The following is a 26,742-nucleotide window of genomic DNA, read 5'->3' on the forward strand; positions in this document are numbered from 1 at the left end:
CAGTGCTCATGCACTGGTGCCCTCACCTATGGTATAGTGCACCCTGCCTTAGGGCTGTAAGGCCTACTAGAGGGGTGACTTATCTATACTGCATAGGCAGTGTGAGGTTGGCATGGCACCCTGAGGGGAGTGCCATGTCGACTTACTCGTTTTGTTCTCACCAGCACACACAAGCTGGCAAGCAGTGTGTCTGTGCTGAGTGAGGGGTCCCCAGGGTGGCATAAGATATGCTGCAGCCCTTAGAGACCTTCCCTGGCATCAGGGCCCTTGGTACCAGGGGTACCAGTTACAAGGGACTTACCTGGATGCCAGGGTGTGCCAATTGTGGAATCCAAAGTACAGGTTAGGAAAAGAACACTGGTGCTGGGGCCTGGTTAGCAGGCCTCAGCACACTTTCAATTCAAAACATAGCATCAGCAAAGGCAAAAAGTCAAGGGGTAACCATGCCAAGGAGGCATTTCCTTACACCTAGGACTTTGCACACCCCATAATTGGCATACTGGTGCCCTGTGTAAGTCCCTAGTATATGGTACTTAGGTACCCAGGGCATTGGGGCATCAGGGGTTCCACATGGGCTGCAGCATATATTGTCCCACCCATGGGAACCCAGGCAAAATATGTCTGCGGGCCTGCCATTGCAGCCTGCGTGAAAAGGTGCATGCACCCTTTCACTACAGGTCACTCCATCAGGTCACCCCTATGGTAGGCCCTCCTAGCCCAAAGGGCAGGGCGCAAGTACCCATGTGAGGGCACCCTGCATGAGCAGAGGTGCCCTTACAAACTCCACCTCCATTGCAATGCACTTTGTAAGTGAGGGGAAGCCATTTTTCCCCATGTACTGGACACAGGTCCACTACCTGTGTCCAGCTACATAATGGTAACTTCGAACCTGGGCATGTTTGGTATCAAACATGTCAGAATCATACCCCAATCCTGTTGCCAATATTGGGAGTATGATTCCATGCACTCTGGGGGCTCCTTAGAGGACCCCCAGCTTTGCTCCTACCAGTTTGCAGGGTTTTCCTGGGCAATCTGCACTGCTGCCATCCTACATACAGGTTTCTGCCCTCCTGCTGCTACACCAGCTCAAACTCAGGAAGAAGATCAAAGGATTTCCTTTGGGAAAGGGATACAATGCCCTCTCCCTTTGGAAACAGGCGTTACATGACTTGGCTGGGGTAGCCTCCCAAGCTACTAGTATTGTTTGAAGGGCATATTTGGTGCTCTCCTTGTATAAAATCGGTTTGCAGTTACCACTCCCCTGTCCATCAAGACTCCAGGGGTGGTGCCAGAGCTCCTTAGGGTGGCCACTTGATCCTGCCATCTTGAATCAAAGATGGGCAGAGGTCTCTGGGAGCTTCTGAGTGGCCAGATCAGGCAGGTGATGTCACAGTCCCCTTCAGATGGGTGGTCACCCGGCTAGGTGACCAAACCCCCTTTTAGGGCTATACAGGGTCTCCCTCTTGGTGGGTCCTCAGATTTGATGTGGAAGATTCCAGCAGGACTCCTCTGCAATGTTTACTTCGACTTCTGACCAATGGATCCACAACTGTACTTCACAGGATTCTACAATCTGCAACACCAGCGACGACTTTGCTCTGCAACATCGTTTATCCGGCTCCTTCCAGCAACATTCCCTCAGTTGTGATTCCTTGGAGGGAGGTAAGTCTTCAGTCTGCTCCAAGAAGCAAACAGGAATCTCCCTTGGAGTGAAGGAGTCACTCCCCTGCATCTGCAGACAGCAACTGCAATGACGACCGGCTGCGTGGGTCGTCTCCCGCAACTCTGCGTGGATCCTGCCACACAGGTGGTGGTCTTGAGTGGTCCCTTCTACCAGCTGTCCAATTTTGGAGGTGTTGGTGTCTTTGCCTCACCTTGTAGGACAGTACGCCCTGTGCACCAGGACTCTTGCAGCTACCAAGGCTTGTTGACTCTTCTTCCAAGGAATCTTCAGTCCTGGTGTAGCCCCGGCCTCCAGCACTCTTCTCTGCAACGCTTAGACTCCAGCCTGCTGCTCCAGTGACGTGGGACTCCTTTCCAAGTGTGCTGAGTGGGCCTCACTGCGACTCCTGTGCCTGATACCTGTAAGTTGCCCTTGAGGGTTGCATCCTAGACTTGTGGCTCTTCTCAATGCTTAGGGTCGCCTGAGACTCCACTCCTTGGGTTGAGCCTCCTTGTATCTTCCAGGTCCCCAGCAGCTCAGCAAATCTTCTGCAGTTCTTGCCTTTGCCAAGGTTAGTTAGAGGTTTGTCCACACCACTGACAGACTGCAAATCTTCTTCAGATGTGGGACATCGACTGCATCACTTCTGGAACTCTTACTCTGCTCCTGTGCTGCATAGCCAGATCCTAGTCTTCGTCAACCTGGTCCTGCATCTCCAGAAGGGTGGGTAGTGATTCCTACCCCCGACCGGACACTCCAACTGGAACTGGACTTGGTCCTCTTCATTTGCAGGTCCTCTTCAGTCTGGATCCATCTTCTATTTCTTCCAGTCTTGCAGTCATTTAACACAACTTCTCTGTAGGTTTAGGAAAAAACAGGTACTTACCTCTTTTCTCCTGGCTACTGGGGTTCACTCTGGTACTTCCTGTAAGGAAATGGCTCCCTGTTGCAGTTACCCCACAACTTTTTGCCTGATACTGATGCTGAATTGACTGAGAAGTGTGCTGGGACCCTGCTAACCAGGCCCCAGCACCAGTATTCTTTCACCTAAAATGTACCAGTGTTTCCACAATTGGCACAACCCTGGCACCTAGGTAAGTCCCTTGTAACTGGTACCCCTGGTACCAAGGGCCCTGATGCCAGGGAAGGTCTCTAAGGGCTGCAGCATGTCTTATGCCACCCTAGGGACCCCTCACTCAGCACAGACACACTGCTTACCAGCTTGTGTGTGCTGGTGGGGAGAAAATGACAAAGTCAACATGGCACTCCCCTCAGGGTGCCATGCCAACCTCACACTGCCTGTGGCATAGGTACGTCACCCCTCTAGCAGGCCTTACAGCCCTAAGGCAGGGTGCACTATACCACAGGTGAGGGCATAGGTGCATGAGCACTATGCCCCTACAGTGTCTAAGCAAAACCTTAGACATTGTAAGTGCAGGGTAGCCATAAGAGTATATGGGCTGGGAGTCTGTCAAAAACGAACTCCACAGCTCCATAATGGCTACACTGAATACTGGGAAGTTTAGTATCAAACTTCTCAGAATAATAAACCCACACTGATGCCAGTGTTGGATTTATTAAAAAATGCACACAGAGGGCATCTTAGAGATACCCCCTGTATTTTACCCAATTGTTCAGTGCAGGACTGACTGGTCTCTGCCAGCCTGCTGTTGAGAGACGAGTTTGACCCCATGCGGTGAGAGCCTTTGTGCTCTCGGAGGACAGAAACAAAGCCTGCTCTGGGTGGAGGTGCTTCACACCTCCCCCCTGCAGGAACTGTAACACCTAGCAGTGAGCTTCAAAGGCTCAAGCTTCGTGTTACAATGCCCCAGGGGACTCCAGCTAGTGGAGATGCCCGCCTCCTGGACCCAGCCCCCACTTTTGGCGGCAAGTCCAGGAGAGATAATGAGAAAAACAAGGAGTCGTCACTGGCCAGTCAGGACAGCCCCTAAGGTGTCCTGAGCTGAGGTGACTGACTTTTAGAAATCCTCCATCTTGTAGAAGGAGGATTCCCCCAATAGGGATAGGAATGTGACCCCCTCCCCTTGGGAGGAGGCACAAAGAGGGTTTACCCACCCTCAGGGCTAGTAGCCATTGGCTACTAACCCCCCAGACCTAAACACGCCCTTAAATTTAGTATTTAAGGGCTCCCCTGAACCTAAGAATTTAGATTCCTGAAACTACAAGAAGAGGACTGCTGATCTGAAAAAACCCTGCAGAGGAAGAACAGAAGACACCAACTGCTTTGGCCCCAGACTTACCGGCCTGTCTCCTGCCTTCCAAAGAAACCTGCTCCAGCGACGCTTTCCAAGGGACCAGCGACCTCTGAATCCTCTGAGGACTGCCCTGCTTCAAGAAAGACAAGAAACTCCCGAGGACAGCGGCACTGCTCCAAAAGAACTGCAACTTTGTTACAGAGGAGCAGATTTAAAGACCCCTGCAAATCCTCGCAAGAAGCGTGAGACTTGCAACACTGCACCCGGCGACCTTGACTCGACTGGTGGAGAACCAACACCTCAGGGAGGACCCTCCGGCGACTCCAAGACTGAGTAACCAAAGTTGTCCCCCCTGAGCCCCCACAGTGACGCCTGCAGAGGGAATCCCGAGGATCCCCCGGACCACGACTGCCTGAACCCCATTTCCCGACGGCTGGAAAAGACCCTGCACCCGCAGCCCCCTAGCACCTGAAGGAACGGAACTCCTGTGCAGGAGTGACCCCCAGGAGGCCCTCTCCCTTGCCCAGGTGGTGGCTAACCCGAGGAGCCCCCCCCCTTGCCTACCTGCATCACTGAAGAGACCCCTTGGTCTCCCATTGAAATCTACTGAGAACCCGACGCTTGTTTGCACACTGCACCCGGCCGCCCCCGCGCTGCTGAGGGTGTACTTTCTGTGTGGACTTGTGTCCCCCCCGGTGCCCTACAAAACCCCCCTGGTCTGCCCTCCGAAGACGCGGGTACTTACCTGCTGGCAGACCGGAACCGGGGCACCCCCTTCTCTCCATTGAAGCCTGTGTGTTTTGGGCACCTCTTTGACCTCTGCACCTGACCGGCCCTGAGCTGCTGGTGTGGTGACTTTGGGGTTGCTCTGAACCCCCAACGGTGGGCTACCTTGGACCCAAAACTGAACCCTGTAGGTAATTTACTTACCTGCTAAAACTAACAATACCTTACCTCCCCCAGGAACTGTGAAAATTGCACTGTGTCCAATTTTAAAACAGCTAAATGTGTTTTATGTAAAAAGTATAAATGCTATTGTAATTATTCAAAGTTCCTAAAGTACTTACCTGCAATACCTTTCAAATGAGATATTACATGTAGAATTTGAACCTATGGTTCTTAAAATAAACTAAGAAAAGATAATTTTCTATAACAAAACCTATTGGCTGGATTTGTCTGAGTGTGTGTACCTCATTTATTGTCTATGTGTATGTACAACAAATGCTTAACACTACTCCTTTGATAAGCCTACTGCTCGACCACACTACCACAAAATAGAGCATTAGTATTATCTCTTTTTGCCACTATCTTACTTCTAAGGGGAGCCCTTGGACTCTGTGCATGCTATTCCTTACTTTGAAATAGCACATACAGAGCCAACTTCCTACAACTACCCTCTGATAAGCCTACTGCTCGACCACACTACCACAAAATAGAGCATTCGAATTATCTCTTTTTGCCACTATCTTACCTCTAAGGGGAACCCCTGGACTCTGTGCATGCTATTTCTTACTTTGAAATAGTACATACAGAGCCAACTCCCTACACTTACCTTTTGGGATTCCTACTTCCTCCAGTTCCCCCTGCAGATTCCACTTACCTAGGTGGGGGTCTGACTTTCACATTCCATTTCTTTTTTACTATATGGTTTGGTCTCCATGTAGGAAAGTATCCTCTTTCAGGCATGGTTATCCCAACATTTTGCCTGTTGTCAATGTTTTGACTGTGTTCACTGGGATCCTGCTAACCAGGCCCTCAGGAACTATGCTCTCTTCCTTCAAACTTGGTTGCTTGGACCACATACACTCCACATTTGAAATACTGGTGTCCCCCCGTATGTCTCTAGTATATGGTACCCAGGACATTAGGGTACCAGGGGTTCCCACATGGGCTTGCAGCATGTATTATGCCATCCATGGGGAGACCATATAATAAAGTGTATCTGCAGGCCTGCCACTGCAGCTTGCATAAAAGGGTGCATGCACCCATTTCACTACAGGTCACTGCACCAGGTCACTGTAAGTCACCCCTGTGGCAGGCTCTCCTAGCTCAGAGGGCAGGGTGCAAGTACATGTATGTGAGGGCACCCCTGCATAAGCAGAGGTGCCCCCCACTAACTCTAGTTCCGTTTTCATGGACTTCTTGAGTGAGGGAATGCCATTTTACAGGTGTACTGGACATAGGTCTCTACCTATGTCCAGCTACATAATGGTAACTCCAAACCTAGGCATGTTTGTTATCAAGCATGTCAGAATCATACCCCAATACAGTTGCCAGTATTGTAAATATGATTCCATGCACTCTGGGGGCTCCTTAGAGGACCCCCAACATTGCTCCTACCAGATTTCTGGGGATTTCCCAGCAACCCAAGCTCCTGCTACCCTTCAGACAGGGTTTATGCTCCTTTGCTGCTTCAACAGCTCAAGCTCAGGAAAGCAAAACAAAGGAATTCCTTGGGGGGTGGGGGGGTGGGGGGGAAGAGGTTAACACCCTCTCCCTTAACAAATAGGTGTTACATGGCTTGGGAGGTGTCTCTCAAACACCCTTTCACCCCCCCCCCCCCCCCCAACACACAAGCTAATGGTACGCTTCAAGGGCACATTTGCTGCCCTCCTTGCTAAAGCCAGTCTGCACCAGTTCAGGGACCTCCAGTCCCTGCTCTGGCGCCAAACTAGACAATTGAAAGGGGAGTGACTACTTCCTGGTCCATCACCACCTCAGGGGTGGTGCCCAGAGCTCATTCAGAGGGTCACTTGACCCTGCCATCTTGAATCAAAGGTGGGCAGAGGCCTCAGGGAGCATCTGAGTGGCGAGGTCAGGCAAGTGACATCAGAGCCCCCTCCTGATAGGTGGTCATCTGGCTAGGTGACCAATACCCATTCCAGGGCTATTTAAGATCTCTCTTGGGTGGGTCCTCAGATTCGGCTTGCAAGATTCAAGCAGGACTCCTCTGCAGCCTCTACTTTGACTTCTGGCCATTGGAACTGCAACTGGAACCTCTAGTAACCAACAGTCTGCATCCACAAACAAGACTCTGCTTGCAACGTCGTTTCCATGGCTCCTTACAGCTTCTGCAAAATTTCCCAGACTGTGCATCCTCTGAGGGCAGCAAGTCTTTAGTCTGCACGAGAAGGAATCTCCCTTGGTGTGAAGGAGTCACTCCCCTGCCTTTGTAGGCACCAACAGGAATGACGACCAACTGCGTGGATCTCCTCTCATTCTTAACTGCGTGGATCCTGCATCCCGGGTGCTAGTCTGGGATGGTACCCTTGGTCCTCTCTGCCAGCTGTCCAACTTTGGTGTAGGTAAGCCTTTGCCTTCCCATGCAGGACAGCACCCCCTGTGTACAGAGTCTCTTGCAGCTACCAAGGCTTGTTGGCATCTCCAAGGGATCATAAGGCTCCGTGTAGCCCCGGCCCCCAGCACACTTCCCTGTAATGCACAGCCCTCTGTGTGCTACTCCTGCGGCGTGGGACCCTTCTTCGGTTGTACTGTGTGGGCTCCTCTGTGACTCCTGGGTCCTCCTCCAGCGGGTCTCCTGTGGGGGACTGCCTTTTGTTCAGTGGACTCTGCCTTGCTGGGGGTCACCTGAGCCTTATCCCCTCCATGGGTTGAGTACTCCTGGACCTTGCTGGTTCCAAGGCTCTACTTTTCTTCTACCACAACTCTTGTCTTTGCCAAAGCTTGTTGGTGGCTTTTCCTTGCCACAGACCGACTGCAATCATCCATCCAGCGTGGGACGTCGACTGCAATCATCCATCCAGCGTGAGACGTCGACTGCATCCTCCAGGAACTCTTCACCTGCTCCAGGGCTGCATTCCTGACCCTCCTTGCCCTACCGTCGACCAATTCCTGCATCCACAGCTGGGTGGGTAGTAGTTCCTACCCCTCCTGAACTTCTGTGACTTATGGATTTGGTCCCCTTCTTGCACGTCTTTCTCTTCAGGAATCCCCTGCTGGTTTTTTGCAGTCTTGTCTGGGTGTTGCATTTTCTTCTTTTCCTTTCTTTTGGGTGGTTTGGGGAAAATCCAGTAACTTACTCCATTCTTCCTGATCAATAGGGGGCACTGCGATAGTTTCTTAGTACCCCCAGCTCCCGTCTACACAACCCACTTAAGTGGGGGGTCCTATACTTGCATTCCATTTTTTCAGTATATGGTTTGAACTTCCCCTAAAGTCACTACTGTCGAATTGCATTTGCACTGTTTTCTATCACTTTCTATGCCTACTGCTGATAACTAGTTCTAGATTTACTGTGCTAATTACCTCCTATTGGAGGGTTGCCTCTCTAGTAGGCTTTGGTATTCTGTCACTAAAATAAAGTACCTTCTTTAAAAAAAAGTTTTCTTCATCTGTGTGAGTGCCGTGTGACTACAGTGGTTTTGCATGAGCTTTTCATGTCTCCTAGTTAAGCCTTGGCTGATCATCCACAGCTACCTCTAGAAAGCCTGGCTTCCTGACACTGCCTACACTACACTAATAGGGGATACCTGATATGATATAGGGTGTAAGTACCTCAGATACCCTCCACACAGCAGGCCAGCTCCCTACACCAGTGAACACAGTAAGAACTTGCTGACAACAGGCAAAATGTGGGGCTCCCAAAGCTTTCCTCCTATAGGGGGTCCCCGGAGGCTACAAAAGAGGGGGGGGGAATTGGAGGGGTTGCAGGATGGGTGGATCCTGCTGGACGTTGCTGCACCGAAGGTCAGACTCCCCAAGGCCAGGGGGCTGCAGGTGTACCTTTTGGCGTCCGGAATCTGTCTGGTTCTGTCACAGTCAGGGGGGCCTCCGGAATCAGTCTGGAGGAGTCGTCGTGGTGGACCGGAAGGGTTAAACCCAGGGTGGACACTCACTCAGAATCGCCTGGGGACCAGATATAGTCGGTTGGGCCACCTGAACTTGGGATGTGGGCATCGGGTGCAGAATGGGCAGGATTCATGGATTCAGTTCGAAATCCTGAGATGGAGTTTCACGAGTTCTTGGTCCTCTGTGATGCAGGCAGTGCTCTGGAGGCTTCTCGGAAGTCACTGGACCTGCAAGATGTGCTGCTTTATTTTGCAGGGTGTTTTAAGCAGGAGACAGGCCAGCAGGGCCAGACCCAGTCAGTTTTCATCTTCCGTCTTCTCTGCCACGGTTTCAGCTTAGCAGTCCTTTCTTATTGTGAGGTTGCCAGGAATCTGACGAGCTAGGTTCAGGGGAGGCCTTAAATCTTGGATTTAGGGGCATTACAAGGGTCAGAGGGTGACTCCTTTGGGGACAGGGACACAACCTTAACACTATTGGCCCGTCTCCCAACCTAAGATGGAGGATTTTGCAAGGAAGGTGTCACCTCAACTCTGGACATCTTAGGGGTCGCCACAGATAAGGTGGCCCCTCTGTTTTCTATATCTTTTCCACCGGACTTGCCGACAAAAGTGGCTCTTTGTCCGGGGGCAAGCATCTCCACTAGCTGGAGAGCCCTTGGAGCACTGTAATAAGAAGCCTGAACCTTTGAGGCTCACCGCCAGAGATTACAGTTTTTGCAAGGGGGAGGTGTGAAGGACCTCCACCCAGTGCAGGCTATGTTTATGGACACTAAGAGCACAAAGGCTCTCAACCCATGTGGTCAGAAAGTCATCTCTTATTGGCAGGCTGGCACAAGCCAGTCAGTCCTGCACCAAAGGATTAGGTAAAATACAGTGGGCATCTCCAAAATGCCCTCTGGTTGCACTGTTCAATAAATCCAACACTGACAGTCTGTTTATTGTGCTGAAAAGTTTGAAACCAAACTTGCCAGTATTCAGTGAAGCCATTATGGAGCTTTGGAGTTTGTAATGACAAACTCCCAGGCCACATACTCAATATGGCCCACTTGCACTTAAAATGTCTAAGAATGGAATTAGACACTGTAGGGGCATATTGCTCATGCGGCTATACCATCACGTGTGGTATATATAGGGCACCCTGCCATAGGGCTGTTAGGCCTGCTAGAGGGGTGACTTACTTATGCTATGGTACCCTGAGAGAGGTGCCATATCAATTGTATTTTTCTACCCATCAGCACACACAAGCTGCAGTGGCAGTGTGAATGTGGCAGTGATGGGTCCTCCAAGGTGGCATAATACATGCTGCAGCCCTTGGGGACCTTACCTGGACACAGGGCCCTTGGCGCCATGGGATACCTTTTACAAGGGACTTAACTGTGTGCCAATTGTGGAAACAATGGTGCAGGTTTTGGGAAAGAACACTAGTTAAAAGGATCCCAGCGCACACACAGTCAAAGCTGGCATCAATATCAGGAAAATGTGATTGTGTGGTGCACTTTTCTACAGCTGCCTAATGCCATTTGCACGTGGTGTATTCTCTTTGTATAAGGTGTAAAAGCTTAATCTGGACTAGGCCACTGCAGGGAATTGCACAACAGATGGATACTGCAGTCCACAAATTGAATTTAACTTTCCATGACCTCAGTGAATTCTGTGCTATATGCTATGGTCTAAGTTGAATGCAGCAACCATTATTTAAGACAATTTTTATGTGTGTTAGGTGTCTGAGCAAATACACTGGATAAGCAGTATCCTAGTGTCAGTGTTCAAGATTACCAATATGAGTCAAGAAAAAATGAAAAGTAAAAGGACAAAAGCAAGGAAGTCCTTTTCACTGCTGTAAAATCACAAAAGTGGGAGAAAGAATGAAAATCAAATTTAGAGGTGAATACCCATTTTCCCCCCTGGAACAGCAAATTGAGCTGCAGCACATGGCCATTCCAGGCGTAGTTTTTTGCAAGTAAAAAGGAAATAAAATACGAGACTAGGGTTTTTAACTTTTCCCTTTTCTTCAACATTTCTCACTAGAAAAAGTAACATGCAGTACTTTAAAAAAAGAAGCATAGGCACGTATCAGAAATGTCTAACTTAGCAAATTATTAAGGCAAACAAAACAGTTTACGTTCCTAAATCCAGGTTGTGCACCAGAACCGGTCATATGCAGCTTTAACAGGAAAGCAGTTAAAGAAAACAGGTGTGTTACCAGCCCAGCCTTCGTCAGCTTCTGTATCCAAGTTATCGAGCTCCTTCAATTCATTGGCTTTAACGATGGAGGGACGTTCTACACCCTCGACAGACCAAGACTGCGGAGGTGGCGGATGTCGGCCCCTGGAACCTCTAAAGAGAAGTAAACAATGCTGAACATAACAATGAAGTTATCTGCTAAACTTATTAAGATTGAACAAATAGTGTTTTCTATGATGTGTTTTAGAAATGACAAAACACTGTCCACTAAACCATTACCTGTACCCCTTTCACTGTAAATGCAGCCTTCCATACAACTCTGCAGTACTGTAGTGATCAACAAAACAACTGCAAAACCTGTATCTATGTTTTCATGGTCCAATCACATCCAAGCCATCTCATGTTTAAAGCGCAGGAAAATACACCAAGAAAAGTCAATATGTATAACAGAAGTGGATTATTATATGGTGCGGTTGTGAGACCACACCATGCAATAATGTCACAATCTTGGGCAGGTCCAGTTGGGTTTCTTTAATAAAACCTTTAGCTCAGTCGTGGGTAGCTGTGGCACACAGCATTCAGGTTTATTTAAAGGAACAAGTGAATAGCATTTAGAAGTACTAAAACAGTAAACAAGTAAGAAACAAAACATACTAAAAGTCCAACCCCCCCCCCCCCCCCTGTATAAAAATAGAGTGCATTTTTTGCCTAAATAGACAATAAAACGACAAACAAAACATAATGGGGAACTGTAGGTCTGATTTTTCATAAATAATTGTAAGGAAATTCCTCCTTGGCATGGTTACCCCCTGACTTTTTGCCTTTGCTGATGCTAAGTTATGATTTGAAAGTGTGCTGGGACCCTGCTAACCAGGCCCCAGCACCAGTGTTCTTTCCCTAAACTGTACCTTTGTCGCCACAATTGGCACAACCCTGGCACTCAGGTAAGTCCCTTGTAACTGGTACCCTGGTACCAAGGCCCCTGATGCCAGGGAAGGTCTTTAAGGGCTGCAGCATGTCTTATGCCACCCTGGGGACCCCTCACTCAGCACAGATACACTGCTTGCCAGTTTGTGTGTGCTGATGGGGAGAAGTCGACATGGCACTCCCCTCAGGGTGCCATGACAACCTCACAGTGCCTGTGGCATAGGTAAGTCACAACTCTAGCAGGCCTTACAGCCCTAAGGCAGGGTGACCTATACCACAGGTGAGGGCATAGGTGCATGAGCACTATGCCCCTACAGTGTCGAAGCAAAACCTTAGACATTGTAAGTGAAGGGTAGCTGTAGGAAGTTGGCTCTGTATGCACTATTTCAAAGTAAGGAATAGCATGCACAGAGTCCAAGGGTTCCCCTTAGAGGTAAGATAGTGGCAAAAAGAGAGAATACTAATGCTCTATTTCGTGGTAGTGTGGTCGAGCAGTAGGCTTATCAAAGGAGTAGTGTTAAGCATTTGTTGTACATACACACAGGAAATAAATGAGGAACACACACTCAGAGACCATTCCAGGCCAATAGGTTTTTGTATAGAAAAATATCTTTTTAGTTTATTTTAAGAACCACAGGTCCAAATTCTACAGTAATACTTTGCATGAAAGGTATTGCAGGTAAGTACTTTAGGAACTTTAAATAATCACAATAGCATATATACTTTTCAAATAAAACACATATAGCTATTTTAAAACTAGCCACTTAGTGCAGTTTTCACAGTTCCTAGGGGAGATGAGTAATTGTTAGTTCTTGCAGGTAAGTAAACCACCGACGGGCTTCAAGTTTGGGTCCAAGGTAGCCCACCATTGGGGGTTCAGAGCAACCCCAAAGTTATTAAAACCAGCAGCTCAGGGCCGGTCAGGTGCAGAGTTCAAAGGGGTGCCCAAAACGCATGGGCTTCAATGGAGAAGGGGGTGCCCCGGTTCCAGTCTTCCAGCAGGTAAGTACCCGCGTCTTCGGAGGGCATACCAGGGGGGTTTTGTAGGGCACCGGGGGGACACAAGTTAGCACAGAAAGTACACCCTCAGCAGCACGGGGGTGGCCGGGTGCAGTGTGCAAACACACGTCGGGTTTTTAATTGGAATCAATGGGAGACCAAGGGGTCTCTTCAGCGATGCAGGCAGGCAAGGGGGGGGGGGCTCCTCGGGGTAGCCACCACCTGGGCAAGGGAGAGGGCCTCCTGGGGGTCACTCCTGCACTGGAGTTCCGATCCTTCAGGTCCTGGGGGCTGTGGGTGCAGTGTCTTTACCAGGCGTCGGGATCTGGGAGTCAGGCAGTCGCGGTCAGGGGGAGCCTCGGGATTCCCTCTGCAGGCGTCACTGTGGGGGTTCAGGGGGGGGCAACTCTGGCTACTCACGGTCTCGAAGTCGCCGGGGAGTCCTCCCTGAAGTGTTTGCATCCGACGCCCCCGGCTCGACTTCTGAAGAACAGAGTTGCAAGTCTCACGCTTCTGGCGGGAAACGCAGTTGTCGAAGTTGCTTCTTTGGAAACAAAGTTGCAGTCTTTGGTGAACCGGGCCGTTGTTCTCGGGAGTTTCTTGGTCCTTCTAAAGCAGGGCAGTCCTCTGAGGATTCAGAGGTCGCTGGTCCTGGGGAAAGCGTAGCTGGAGCAGTGTCTTTTCGAAGTGGGGAGACAGGCCGGTAGAGCTGGGGCCAAAGCAGTTGGTGTCTCAGTCTTCTCTGCAGGGTTTTTCAGCTCAGCAGTCCTCTTCTTAGGTTGAAGGAATCCGAGTTCCTAGGTTCAGGGGAGCTCCTAAATACAGAATTTAGGGGTGTGTTTAGGTCAGGGAGGGCAGTAGCCAATGGCTACTAGCCCTGAGGGTGGCTACACCCTATTTGTGCCTCCTACCAAGGGGAGGGGGTCACATTCCTATCCCTATTGGGGGGGATCCTCCATCTGCAAGATGGAGGATTCCTAAAAGTCAGAGTCACTTCAGCTCAGGTTGCCTTAGGGGCTGTCCTGACTGGTCAGTGACTCCTCCTTGTTTTTCTCATTATCTCCTCCGGCCTTGCCGCCAAAAGTGGGGCCGTGGCCGGAGGGGGCGGGCAACTCCACTAGCTGGAATGCCCTGAGGTGCTGTAACAAAGGGGGTGAGCCTTTGAGGCTCACCGCCAGGTGTTACAGTTCCTGCAGGGGGAGGTGAGAAGCACCTCCACCCAGTGCAGGCTTTGTTACTAGCCACAGAGTGACAAAGGCACTCTCCCCATGTGGCCAGCAACATGTCTCGAGTGTGGCAGGCTGCTAAAACCAGTCAGCCTACACAGGTAGTTGGTTAAGGTTTCAGGGGGCACCTCTAAGGTGCCCTCTGGGGTGTATGTTACAATAAAATGTACACTGGCATCAGTGTGCATTTATTGTGCTGAGAAGTTTGATACCAAACTTCCCAGTTTTCAGTGTAGCCATTATGGTGCTGTGGCATTCGTGTTTGACAGACTCCCAGACCATATACTCTTATGGCTACCCTGCACTTACAATGTCTAAGGTTTGGCTTAGACACTGTAGGGGCACAGTGCTCATGCACTGGTGCCCTCACCTATGGCATAGTGCACCCTGCCTTAGGGCTGTAAGGCCTGCTAGAGGGGTGACTTATCTATACTGCATAGGCAGTGTGAGGTTGGCATGGCACCCTGAGGGGAGTGCCATGTCGACTTACTCGTTTTGTCCTCACCAGCACACACAAGCTGGCAAGCAGTGTGTCTGTGCTGAGTGAGGGGTCCCCAGGGTGGCATATGACATGCTGCAGCCCTTAGAGACCTTCCCTGGCATCAGGGCCCTTGGTACCAGTTACAAGGGACTTACCTGGATGCCAGGGTGTGCCAATTGTGAAAACAAAAGTACAGGTTAGGGAAAGAACAATGGTGCTGGGGCCTTGTTAGCAGGCCTCAGCACACTTTCAATTCAAAACATAGCATCAGCAAAGGCAAAAAGTCAGGGGGTAACCATGCCAAGGAGGCATTTCCTTACACAACCCCCCGCACCCCCCAAACGAAAGAGGATGAGACTCACCTTTCCCAAGAGTCTTCATTTTCTAAGTGGAAGAACCTGGAAAGGCCATCTGCATTGGCATGGGCAGACCCAGGTCTGTGTTCCACTATAAAGTCCATTCCCTGTAGGGAGATGGACCACCTCAACAGTTTTGGATTTTCACCTTTCATTTGCATCAGCCATCTGAGAGGTCTGTGGTCAGTTTGAACTACAAAGTGAGTACCAAAGAGGTATGGTCTCAGCTTCTTCAGGGACCAAACCACAGCAAAGGCCTCCCTCTCAATGGCACTCCAACGCTGCTCCCTGGGGAGTAACCTCCTGCTAATGAAAGCAACAGGCTGGTCAAGGCCATCATCATTTGTTTGGGACAAAACTGCCCCTATCCCATGTTCAGAGGCATCTGTCTGTACAATGAACTGCTTGGAGTAATCTGGAGCTTTTAGAACTGGTGCTGTGCACATTGCTTGTTTCAGGGTGTCAAAGGCCTGTTGGCATTCTACAGTCCAGTTTACCTTCTTGGGCATTTTCTTGGATGTGAGTTCTGTGAGGGCTGTCACTATGGATCCATGTCCCTTCACAAACCTCCTGTAATACCCAGTCAAGCCAAGGAATGCCCTGACTGGAGTCTGGGTTTTTGGAGCTGCCCAGTCCAGAATAGTCTGTATCTTAGGCTGGAGTGGCTGAACTTGGCCTCCACCTACAAGGTGTCCCAAGTAAACACAGTTCCCTGCCCTATCTGGCATTTGGATGCCTTGATAGAGAGGCCTGCTGATTGCAGAGCCTTCAAAACCTTCTTCAGGTGGACCAGGTGATCCTGCCAGCTGGAGCTAAAGACAGCAATATCATCAAGATAAGCTGCACTAAAGGACTCCAAGCCAGCAAGGACTTGATTCACCAACCTTTGGAAGGTGGCAGGGGAATTCTTTAAACCAAAGGGCATAACAGTAAACTGATAATGCCCATCAGGTGTGGAGAATGCAGTCTTTTCTTTTGCTCCAGGTGCCATTTTGATTTGCCAGTACCCTGCTGTTAAGTCAAAGGTACTTAAGAATTTGGCAGCACCTAATTTGTCAATCAGTTCATCAGCCCTAGGAATAAGATGGGCATCTGTCTTGGTGACAGAATTAAGTCCTCTGTAGTCCACACAAAACATCATCTCTCTCTTTCCATCTTTGGTGTGAGGTTTGGGGACTAAGACCACTGGGCTAGCCCAGGGGCTATCAGAGTGCTCAATTACTCCCAATTCCAGCATCTTGTGGACTTCCACCTTGATGCTTTCCTTAACTTGGTCAGACTGTCTAAAAATTTTGTTTTTGACAGGCATGCTGTCTCCTGTGTCCACATCATGGGTACACAGGTGTGTCTGACCAGGGGTTAGGGAAAAGAGCTCAGCAAACTGTTGCAGGACCTTCCTGCAGTCAGATTGCTGTTGGCCAGAGAGGGTGTCTAAATAGATCACTCCATCCACTGAACCATCTTTAGGGTTTGATGAGAGGAGATCAGGGAGAGGTTCACTCTCAGCTTCCTGGTCCTCATCTGTTACCATCAACAGATTCACATCAGTCCTATCATGGAAGAGCTTAAGGCGGTTCACATGGATCACCCTCTTGGGGCTCCTGCTAGTGCCTAGGTCCACCAGGTAGGTGACCTGACTCTTCTTTTCTAGCACTGGGTAAGGGCCACTCCATTTTTCCTGAAGTGCCCTGGGAGCCACAGGCTCCAAAACCCAGACTTTCTGCCCTGGTTGAAATTCAACCATTGCAGCCTTTTGGTCATACCAAAACTTATGGAGCTGTTGGCTGGCCTCAAGGTTTTTACTTGCCTTTTCCATGTAATCTGCCATCCTTGAACGTAGGCCAAGTACATAGTCCACTATGTCTTGTTTAGGCTCATGAAGAGGTCTCTCCCAGCCTTCTTTCACAAGAGCTAGTGGTCCCCTTACAGGGTGGCCAAACAGAAGTTCAAAGGCTGAGAACCCTACTCCCTTCTGAGGCACCTCTCTAAGCGAAAAGCAGACATGGCAAGAGGACATCCCATCTCCTTTTGAGTTTTTCAGCGAGCCCCATGATCATGCCTTTTAATGTCTTGTTGAATCTCTCAACAAGGCCATTAGTTTGTGGATGATAGGGTGTAGTGAATTTATAAGTCACTCCACACGTGTTTCAGGTATGCTGACATGAAGTTGGTACCTCTGTCAGATACCACCTCCTTAGGGAAACCCACTCTGGTAAAGATACCAATGAGGGCCTTGGCTACTGCAGGGGCAGTAGTCGACCTAAGGGGAATAGCTTCAGGGTATCTAGTAGCATGATCCACTACTACTAGTATGTACATGTTCCCTGAGGCTGTGGGAGGTCCAAGTGGACCCACTATGTCCACACCCACTCTTTCAAAGGGGACCCCCACCACTGGAAGTGGAATGAGGGGGGCCTTTGGATGTCCACCTGTCTTACCACTGGCTTGACAGGTGGTACAGGAGACACAAAACTCCTTGACTTTCTGGGACATGTTGGGCCAGTAGAAGTGGTTGACTAGTCTCTCCCACGTCTTGGTTTGTCCCAAATGCCCAGCAAGGGGAATATCATGGGCTAAGGTCAGTATGAACTCTCTGAACTCCTGAGGCACTACCACTCTCCTAGTGGCACCAGGTTTGGGATATCTTGCCTCAGTGTACAGGAGTCCATCTTCCCAATAGACCCTAAGTGTTCCAGTTTTCTTGCCTTTGGACTCTTCAGCAGCTTGCTGCCTAAGGCCTTCAAGAGAGGGACAGGTTTCTTGCCCCTTACACAACTGCTCCCTTGAGGGTCCACCTGGGCCTAAGAGTTCAACCTGATAAGGTTCCAACTCCATAGGCTCAGTTCCCTCAGAGGGCAGAACTTCTTCCTGAGAAGAGAGGTTCTCTTTTTGTTGTTGTGTTGCAGCTGGTTTCCCAGTTGTCTTTCCTTTCCTCTTGGTAGGTGTTGGACTTTTGCTTATGCAGGGTCATCCCCAGTCTTTTTCGCCTCCTGCCTCCTATTTTTTTCTGACATATTGCTGTTGGCTTTTCAACTCTGAGCACTTTACCACTGCTAACCAGTGCTAAAGTGCATATGCTCTCCTGTTTAAATTGTATGTAAGTGGTTTATCCATGATTGGCATATTTGAATTACTAGTAAGTCCCTAGTAATGTGCACTAGAGGTGCCAGGGCCTGTAAATCAAATGCTACTAGTGGGCCTGCAGCACTGGTTGTGCCACCCACATAAGTAGCTCTGTAATCATGTCTCAGACCTGCCCCTGCAGTGTCTGTATGTGTATTTTTACACTGTAAATTCGACTTGGCAAGTGTACCCACTTGCCAGGCCTAAACCTTCCCTTTCCTTACATGTAAGGCACCCCTAAGGTAGGCCCTAGGTAGCCCCAAGGGCAGGGTGCAGTGTATGGATAAGGTAGGACATATAGTAATGTGGTTTATATGTCCTGACAGTGAAATACTGCCAATTTCGTTTTCACTGTTGCAAGGTCTGTCTCTCTCTCATAGGATAATATGGGGGCTACCTTTAAATATGATTAAAGTGTAGATTCCCCTAGAGAGTAGATGGACATGTGGAGTTTGGGATCCCTGAACTCACAATTTAAAAATACATCTTTTAGTAAAGTTGATTTTAAGATTGTGCGTTTGGAAATGCCACTTTTAGAAAGTGAGCATTTTCTTGCTTAAACCATTCTGTGACTCTGCCTGGTTTGTGGATTCCCTGTCTGGGTCAGTTTGACAGTTGGGTTGTTTTTCACCTCACACCAGACAGTGACACAAAGGGAGCTGGGGTGTGATCTGCATTTCCTGATTAGCCATCTCTGCTAGGAGGGAGGGGTGGAGTGGTCACTCTCATCTGAAAGGACTGTGCCTGCCTCTGACAATGCTGTCTCCAGCCCCCTGGTGTGTGTCTGAGGCCTTGCCTGGGCAGGGCAGGATTTCACAAGAAGGTGTGAGTCCCCTTTGAAGGAAGGTGACTTCAAAGACTAAAATGGGTATAAGAAGGGCACCCAAACTTACAAACTTCAGAAACACTTCTGGAATCAAGAGGAACCTCTGCCTGGAGAAGAGCTGATCGCTGAGGAACAAGTGCTGCCCTGCCTGTGACTGTGCTTTGTGGAGCTTTCCTGCAGTGCTGCTTCTGCCAGAGTAAGAGGGCAAAGACTGGACTTTGTGTGCCTTCCATCTTGAAGAAGAAATCTCCAAGGGCTTGATGTAGAGCTTGCCTCCTGTTGTTGAAGTCTCAGGGATAGCAAAGACTTCTTCCTGCCAGCACCTGGAGTCTCTGGAGAGACCCCTACTCTGCTCTGTGGTGCCCTTCCAGTTCCTGGGACCCTGAAAGGAGAGGCTGGCAGCCTAAGGACAAAAATACACGCACCGAGCGCCGTGCGGAGAAAAGATCGACGCGAATCCGATCGCGGCTGAGAAAACGACGCGACGCCGGTTCCGCAGCTGAGAAACGACGCCGCAGGAAACGCGACCGAAAAACCGACGCCCGGAGCAGGAGAAACGACGCGCAGCATCGCTGACGGAGGCTGAGAGATCGCACCCTGCGCCGCGGGACTTTCGGATCGTCGTGTGGCTGGCTTTTTCAACGCGCACCGCCGTGCCGAGTTGTTTTCGACGCACACAGCCGTGCAGGGTTACTTTCGACGCACACCGCCCGTGCGGGGTTATTTTTGACGCAAACCAGGTAAATTTTCACGCTAGCAGCGCTAGTGTGGTGTTACAACTACCTAAAGACTCTTTTTATTTTAAACCTTTAAAAAAATCATAACTTGACTTGTGTATGTTGGATTTTTGTCGTTTTGGTCTTGTTTTGTCTAGATAAATATTTCCTATTTTTCTAAACTGGTGTTGTGTCATTTTGTAGTGTTTTCATTAAGTTACTGTGTGTGTTGGTACAAATACTTTACACCTAGCACTCTGAGGTTAAGCCTACTGCTCTGCCAAGCTACCAAGGGGGTAAGCAGGGGTTAGCTGAGGGTGATTCTCTTTTATCCTAACTAGAGTGAGGGTCCTTGCTTGAACAGGGGGTAACCTGACTGTCAACCAAAGACCCCATTTCTAACAGTAGGCTGGGCCCTTTTTCCAGACTCCAGCTCTACTTTTTCACCCTGAGCCTTGCACTGTGCCCTTGTCTTGACACACACCAGGTCAGGGATACCCAGCATGGCTGCATGGGTTTTCAGTTCTACCTCAGCCCATGCTGAGGACTCCAGGTCATTTCCAAGCAAACAGTCTACTGGGATATTTGAAGAGACCACCGCCTGTTTCAGGCCATTGACCCCTCCCCACTCTAAAGTTACCATAGCCATGGGATGTACTTTAGTCTGATTGTCAGCGTTGGTGACTGGATAAGTTTGTCCAGCCAGGTATTGACCAGGGGAAACCAGTTTCTCTGTCACCATGGTGACACTGGCACCTGTATCCCCCAGGCCTTCTACACTTGTCCCATTAATTAAGAGCTGCTGCCTGTATTTTTGCATGTTAGGAGGCCAGGCAGCCAGTGTGGCTAAATCCACCCCACCCTCAGAGACTAATGTAGCTTCAGTGTGACACCTGATTTGCTCTGGGCACACTGTTGATCCCACTTGGAGACTAGCCATTCCAGTGTTAGCTGGAGTGGAGTTGGAAGTGGTACTTTTCTTGGGACAGGCCTAGTCTCCAGTTTGGTGTCCAGGCTGATTACAGCTACGACACCAGGCCTTTTTGGGATCAAAGTTTTTACCCTTGTACCCAAAATTGTTTTGTGAAGAGGCTCTGGGCCCACCCTCCTGTGCAGGTTTTTGGGGGCCTGTAGAAGACTCTCTACTATTTTTGTTTTTGGATGTCTCAACACCTTTCCCCTGGGGAGGCTTTGTGACCCCTTTCTTTTGGTCACCCCCTGTGGAAGTCTTGGACACCCTTGTCTTGACCCAATGGTCCGCCTTCTTTCCCAATTCTTGGGGAGAAATTGGTCCTAGGTCTACCAGATGCTGATGCAGTTTATCATTGAAACAATTACTTAACAGGTGTTCCTTCACAAATAAATTGTACAGCCCATCATAATCATTTACACCACTGCCTTGAATTCAACCATCCAGTGTTTTCACGGAGTAGTCCACAAAATCAACCCAGGTCTGGCTCGAGGTTTTTTGAGCCCCCCTGAATCTAATTCTATACTCCTCAGTGGAGAATCCAAAGCCCTCAATCAGGGTACCCTTCATGAGGTCATAAGATTCTGCATCTTTTCCAGAGAGTGTGAGGAGTCTATCCCTACACTTTCCAGTGAACATTTCCCAAAGGAGGGTACCCCAGTGAGATCTGCTTACTTTTCTAAGGTGCCCTCTGGGGTGTATGTTACAATAAAATGTACACTGGTATCAGGGTGCATTTATTGTGCTGAGAAGTTTGATACCAAACTTCACAGTTTTCAGTGTAGCCATTATGGTGCTGTGGAGTTCGTGCATGACAGACTCCCAGACCATATACTCTTATGGCTACCCTGCACTTACAATGTTTAAGGTTTTGCTTAGACACTGTAGGGGCACAGTGCTCATGCACTTGTGCCCTCACCTATGGTAAAGGGCACCCTGCCTTAGGGCTGTAAGGCCTGCTAGAAGGGTGACTTACCTATACTGCATAGGCAGTGTGAGGTTGGCATGGCACCCTGAGGGGAGTGCCATGTCGACTTACTCGTTTTGTCCTCACTAGCACATACAAGCTGGCAAGCAGTGGGTCTGTGCTGAGTGAGGGGTCCCCAGGGTGGCATAAAACATGCTGCAGCCCTTAGAGACCTTCCCTGGCATCAGGGCCCTTGGTACCAGTTACAAGGGACTTACCTGGATGCCAGGGTGTGCCTATTGTGGAAACAAAAGTGCAGGTTAGGGAAAGAACACTGGTGCTGGGGGGCCTGGTTAGCAGGCCTCAGTACACTTTCAAATCAAAACTTAGCATCAGCAAAGGCAAAAAGTCAGGGGGTAACCATGCCAAGGAGGCATTTCCTTACAGGGAGGCACTTACACTTACAGGGAAGCAGGGAGATAAAGCGTACAAAAAGCATCAGACAAGCCCTTATACCACAACCTCCAATGCACTCAGCGCTACTACCTGCTGGCTTCTTGTGGAGTAGGATACCGATGAGGACCTTGCATTTGAGGAAATGGCATCCTGGGATAAGACTGGAACATCTGTGCAAATGAAGGTAGAACACAGAAAAAGTTAACCTTAGACGACATTTTACAATGTTTTAAAGAGGTCGGCAAAGCAGCACAAATCAAGGAAAAAAAAGACATGGGGGTGGGGGTTGACTAACCCCCCAACAATAGAACAAGGGTTATCAAGTAAAACAGATTCCTAAAACCTCTGGGGATCTGGAACTAAACAGCCAAAGAAGTGATAACTGCATATAACAATTCTTTCAGACCAGGTTACATTTTACCAAGCCCCTTTCCCAAGTATCTGCACTAAACCTCCCTGAGAAATCCTAGTCTCCCTCCTCTCTTACAACCAAGTGAGAGCAGGAGCCAAATATTGAGGTTTTACTTTAGAACACATCTGCATCACATTCTCTTCATTCTGCTTTTTTTTTTCTTTTGTAGATTCACCATTATTTCCATTTGCCCTGGAGTGCACATTGTTTTTTTTGGTGCAACGCAACTCGCGGCAACCTACTGTAAGTATAGCTGATGCATGGTGCAAGATTGGGCAGTATTAACAGTTTCTCACATTCAGTAAGCATATATTTTGAATTCTACATAATAGTGCAAGCATGGCTGAATGATACAACTCACTAGCTCAAATAAAGTAACGTGACATATGATGATTCGGGAGAAGGCCTAAACGGGTTGAGGAAATTAGTCATTTGCAACTTTTGAGACAAAATTATAAAAATATTAATTAGAAACACACAACTAGCTTTTTTACTATTTTTAAACAGATTTTACATTTCTATTTTTTTCCATTTAGAATCTACCAAGCCTGTCGACCGCATCACAGCCACAAGAACCTCAGCATCCTTCATCCCTTTCATCAGTTTGTTGAAGTAGCTAATGCTTGTTGTAAGGAAATGCCTCCTTGGCATGGTTGCCCCCTGACTTTTTGCCTTTGCTGATGCTATGTTTACAATTGAAAGTGTGCTGAGGCCTGCTAACCAGGCCCCAGCACCAGTGTTCTTTCCCTAACCTGTACTTTTGTATCCACAATTGGCAGACCCTGGCATCCAGATAAGTCCCTTGTAACTGGTACTTCTAGTACCAAGGGCCCTGATGCCAAGGAAGGTCTCTAAGGGCTGCAGCATGTCTTATGCCACCCTGGAGACCTCTCACTCAGCACAGACACCCTGCTTGCCAGCTTGTGTGTGCTAGTGAGAACAAAACGAGTAAGTCGACATGGCACTCCCCTCAGGGTGCCATGCCAGCCTCTCACTGCCTATGCAGTATAGGTAAGACACCCCTCTAGCAGGCCTTACAGCCCTAAGGCAGGGTGCACTATACCATAGGTGAGGGTACCAGTGCATGAGCATGGTACCCCTACAGTGTCTAAACAAAACCTTAGACATTGTAAGTGCAGGGTAGCCATAAGAGTATATGGTCTGGGAGTCTGTCAAACACGAACTCCACAGCACCATAATGGCTACACTGAAAACTGGGAAGTTTGGTATCAAACTTCTCAGCACAATAAATGCACACTGATGCCAGTGTACATTTTATTGTAAAATACACCCCAGAGGGCACCTTAGAGGTGCCCCCTGAAACCTATCCGACTATCTGTGTAGGCTGACTGGTTCCAGCAGCCTGCCACACTAGAGACATGTTGCTGGCCCCATGGGGAGAGTGCCTTTGTCACTCTGAGGCCAGTAACAAAGCCTGCACTGGGTGGAGATGCTAACACCTCCCCCAGGCAGGAGCTGTGACACCTGGCGGTGAGCCTCAAAGGCTCACCCCTTTGTCACAGCCCAGCAGGGCACTCCAGCTTAGTGGAGTTGCCCGCCCCCTCCGGCCACGGCCCCCACTTTTGGCAGCAAGGCTGGAGGGAACAAAGAAAGCAACAAGGAGGAGTCACTGGCCAGTCAGGACAGCCCCTAAGGTGTCCTGAGCTGAAGTGACTAACTTTTAGAAATCCTCCATCTTGCAGATGGAGGATTCCCCCAATAGGGTTAGGATTGTGACCCCCTCCCCTTGGGAGGAGGCACAAAGAGGGTGTACCCACCCTCAGGGCTAGTAGCCATTGGCTACTAACCCCCCAGACCTAAAACACGCCCTTAAATTTAGTATTTAAGGGCTACCCTGAACCCTAGAAAATTAGATTCCTGCAACTACAAGAAGAAGGACTGCCTAGCTGAAAACCCCTGCAGAGGAAGACCAGAAGACGACAACTGCCTTGGCTCCAGAAACTCACCGGCCTGTCTCCTGCCTTCCAAAGATCCTGCTCCAGCGACGCCTTCCAAAGGGACCAGCGACCTCGACATCCTCTGAGGACTGCCCCTGCTTCGAAAAGACAAGAAACTCCCGAGGACAGCGGACCTGCTCCAAGAAAAGCTGCAACTTTGTTTCCAGCAGCTTTAAAGAACCCTGCAAGTTCCCCGCAAAAGGCGTGAGACTTGCAACACTGCACCGACTCGGCTGGTGGCGATCCAACACCTCAGGAGGGACCCCAGGACTACTCTAAGACTGAGTACAAAAACCTGTCCCCCCTGAGCCCCCACAGCGCCGCCTGCAGAGGGAATCCCGAGGCTTCCCCTGACCGCGACTCTTTGAATCCTAAGTCCCGACACCTGGGAGAGACCCTGCACCCGCAGCCCCCAGGACCTGAAGGACCGGACTTTCACTGGAGGAGTGACCCCCAGGAGTCCCTCTCCCTTGACCAAGTGGAGGTTTCCCCGAGGAACCCCCCCCTTGCCTGCCTGCAGCGCTGAAGAGATCCCGAGATCTCTCATTGACTTCCATTACAAACCCGACGCTTGTTTCTACACTGCACCCGGCCGCCCCCGCGCTGCTGAGGGTGAAATTTCTGTGTGGGCTTGTGTCCCCCCCGGTGCCCTACAAAACCCCCCTGGTCTGCCCTCCGAAGACGCGGGTACTTACCTGCAAGCAGACCGGAACCGGGGCACCCCCTTCTCTCCATTCTAGCCTATGCGTTTTGGGCACCACTTTGAACTCTGCACCTGACCGGCCCTGAGCTGCTGGTGTGGTGACTTTGGGGTTGCTCTGAACCCCCAACGGTGGGCTACCTTGGACCAAGAACTAAGCCCTGTAAGTGTCTTACTTACCTGGTTAACCTAACAAATACTTACCTCCCCTAGGAACTGTGAAAATTGCACTAAGTGTCCACTTTTAAAACAGCTATTTGTGAATAACTTGAAAAGTATACATGCAATTTTGATGATTTGAAGTTCCTAAAGTACTTACCTGCAATACCTTTCGAATGAGATATTACATGTAGAATTTGAACCTGTGGTTCTTAAAATAAACTAAGAAAATATATTTTTCTATATAAAAACCTATTGGCTGGATTTGTCTCTGAGTGTGTGTACCTCATTTATTGTCTATGTGTATGTACAACAAATGCTTGACACTACTCCTTGGATAAGCCTACTGCTCGACCACACTACCACAAAATAGAGCATTAGTATTATCTATTTTTACCACTATTTTACCTCTAAGGGGAACCCTTGGACTCTGTGCATGCTATTCCTTGCTTTGAAATAGCACATACAGAGCCAACTTCCTACACTTGTTCATGGTTGAGCGAGCTAACCGGATTTGCTATGCCCTGTAAGAAAATAAGTTACTTACCTGTAACTACAGTTCTCCAGCATTGGCATCAGATTCACATGCTTGAATCATCCCTGTTGTCAAAGTGGGCGACCCACAGTATTCTAAAATAGCTGTATTAAAAAAAAAAAAAAAAACTTTCCATAGAAAACAATGCTAAATTGCTCACTTTACAGCTTATTTGCTTCATTAGAAAAGTCCCAAAGTCCAGCCAATCAGGCGACAGCACCATCTAGAACCTTCAGCAGAGAAGCTCCAGTCTCAGATTCTCCAGCACAAGTGGAACCATGTTAAAAAAAAAAAAAGAGTTAAGGAGAGCCTCTATTGGGCGGAGGGTGGGTCGCATGTGAATCTATGAAAGATACTAATACTGGAGAACTGTAGTTACAGGTAAGTAACTTATTTTTTTCTCCAGTATTGGATCTTTCATAGATTCACATGCTTGAATCAGGATAGCAAGCAGTTGGAAATATTATTCATTCAAATTCTTTAAACATTGGGGATGGTGGGAAAGAATGATAACATGGCGCATGACAAGGAATGACAACTATTGGAAATGGCCCTTTTTGCAGGGTTATCCCCAAACCTTTTGCCTTTTTTCTCCTATTTTCTGAGGTCTGTTTTTTCTGGTTTATTGTCTCTGCGCACTTTACCACTGCTAATAAGTGCTAAAGTGCAAGTGCTCACTATAGAAATTGTACTGTTGATTGGTTTATCCATGATTGGCATATTTGATTTAATAGTAAAGTGCACTAGAGGTGCCCAGGGCCTGTAAATCAATGCTACTAGTGGGCCTGCAGCACTGGTTGTGTCACACACAATAGTAGCTCTGTAAACACAGCTCAGACCTGCCATTGCAGTGTCTGTGTGCGCCATTTTAAACTGCCAATTCGACTTGGCAAGTGTACCCACTTGACAGGCCTCACCCTTCCCTTTTACTACATGTAAGGCACCCTTAAGTTAGGCCCTAGGTAGCCCTAGGGGCAGGGTGCAGTGTATGTTTAAGGTAGGACATATATTAGTGTGTTTTATATGTCCTAACAGTGAAATACTGCCAAATTCAGTTATCTGAGCGGGTACCTCCCTTACCCTGACTAGAGTGAAGGTCCCGACTTGGACAGGGTGCTAA

At 49.0% G+C, this 26,742-nt stretch overlaps 1 protein-coding gene across 3 annotated transcripts in view; it reads right to left on the minus strand.

Annotated features, from left to right (window-relative positions):
- The window catches only part of PRRC2C (proline rich coiled-coil 2C), a 1,097,702-nt gene that overhangs the window by 939,807 nt on the left and 131,153 nt on the right, over positions 1-26,742 (minus strand). For all 3 annotated transcript variants that reach the window (XM_069232016.1, XM_069232017.1, XM_069232015.1), the window contains exons 7-8: positions 21,949-22,028; positions 10,891-11,024 (exon numbers count right to left, since the gene is read on the minus strand). In XM_069232016.1, coding sequence (XP_069088117.1) covers positions 10,891-11,024; positions 21,949-22,028 — 214 coding nt within the window. The remainder of the gene's footprint in view (positions 1-10,890; positions 11,025-21,948; positions 22,029-26,742) is intronic.

This window comes from Pleurodeles waltl, chromosome 4_2 (assembly GCF_031143425.1).
Source record: "Pleurodeles waltl isolate 20211129_DDA chromosome 4_2, aPleWal1.hap1.20221129, whole genome shotgun sequence".
NCBI lineage: Eukaryota > Metazoa > Chordata > Amphibia > Caudata > Salamandridae > Pleurodeles > Pleurodeles waltl.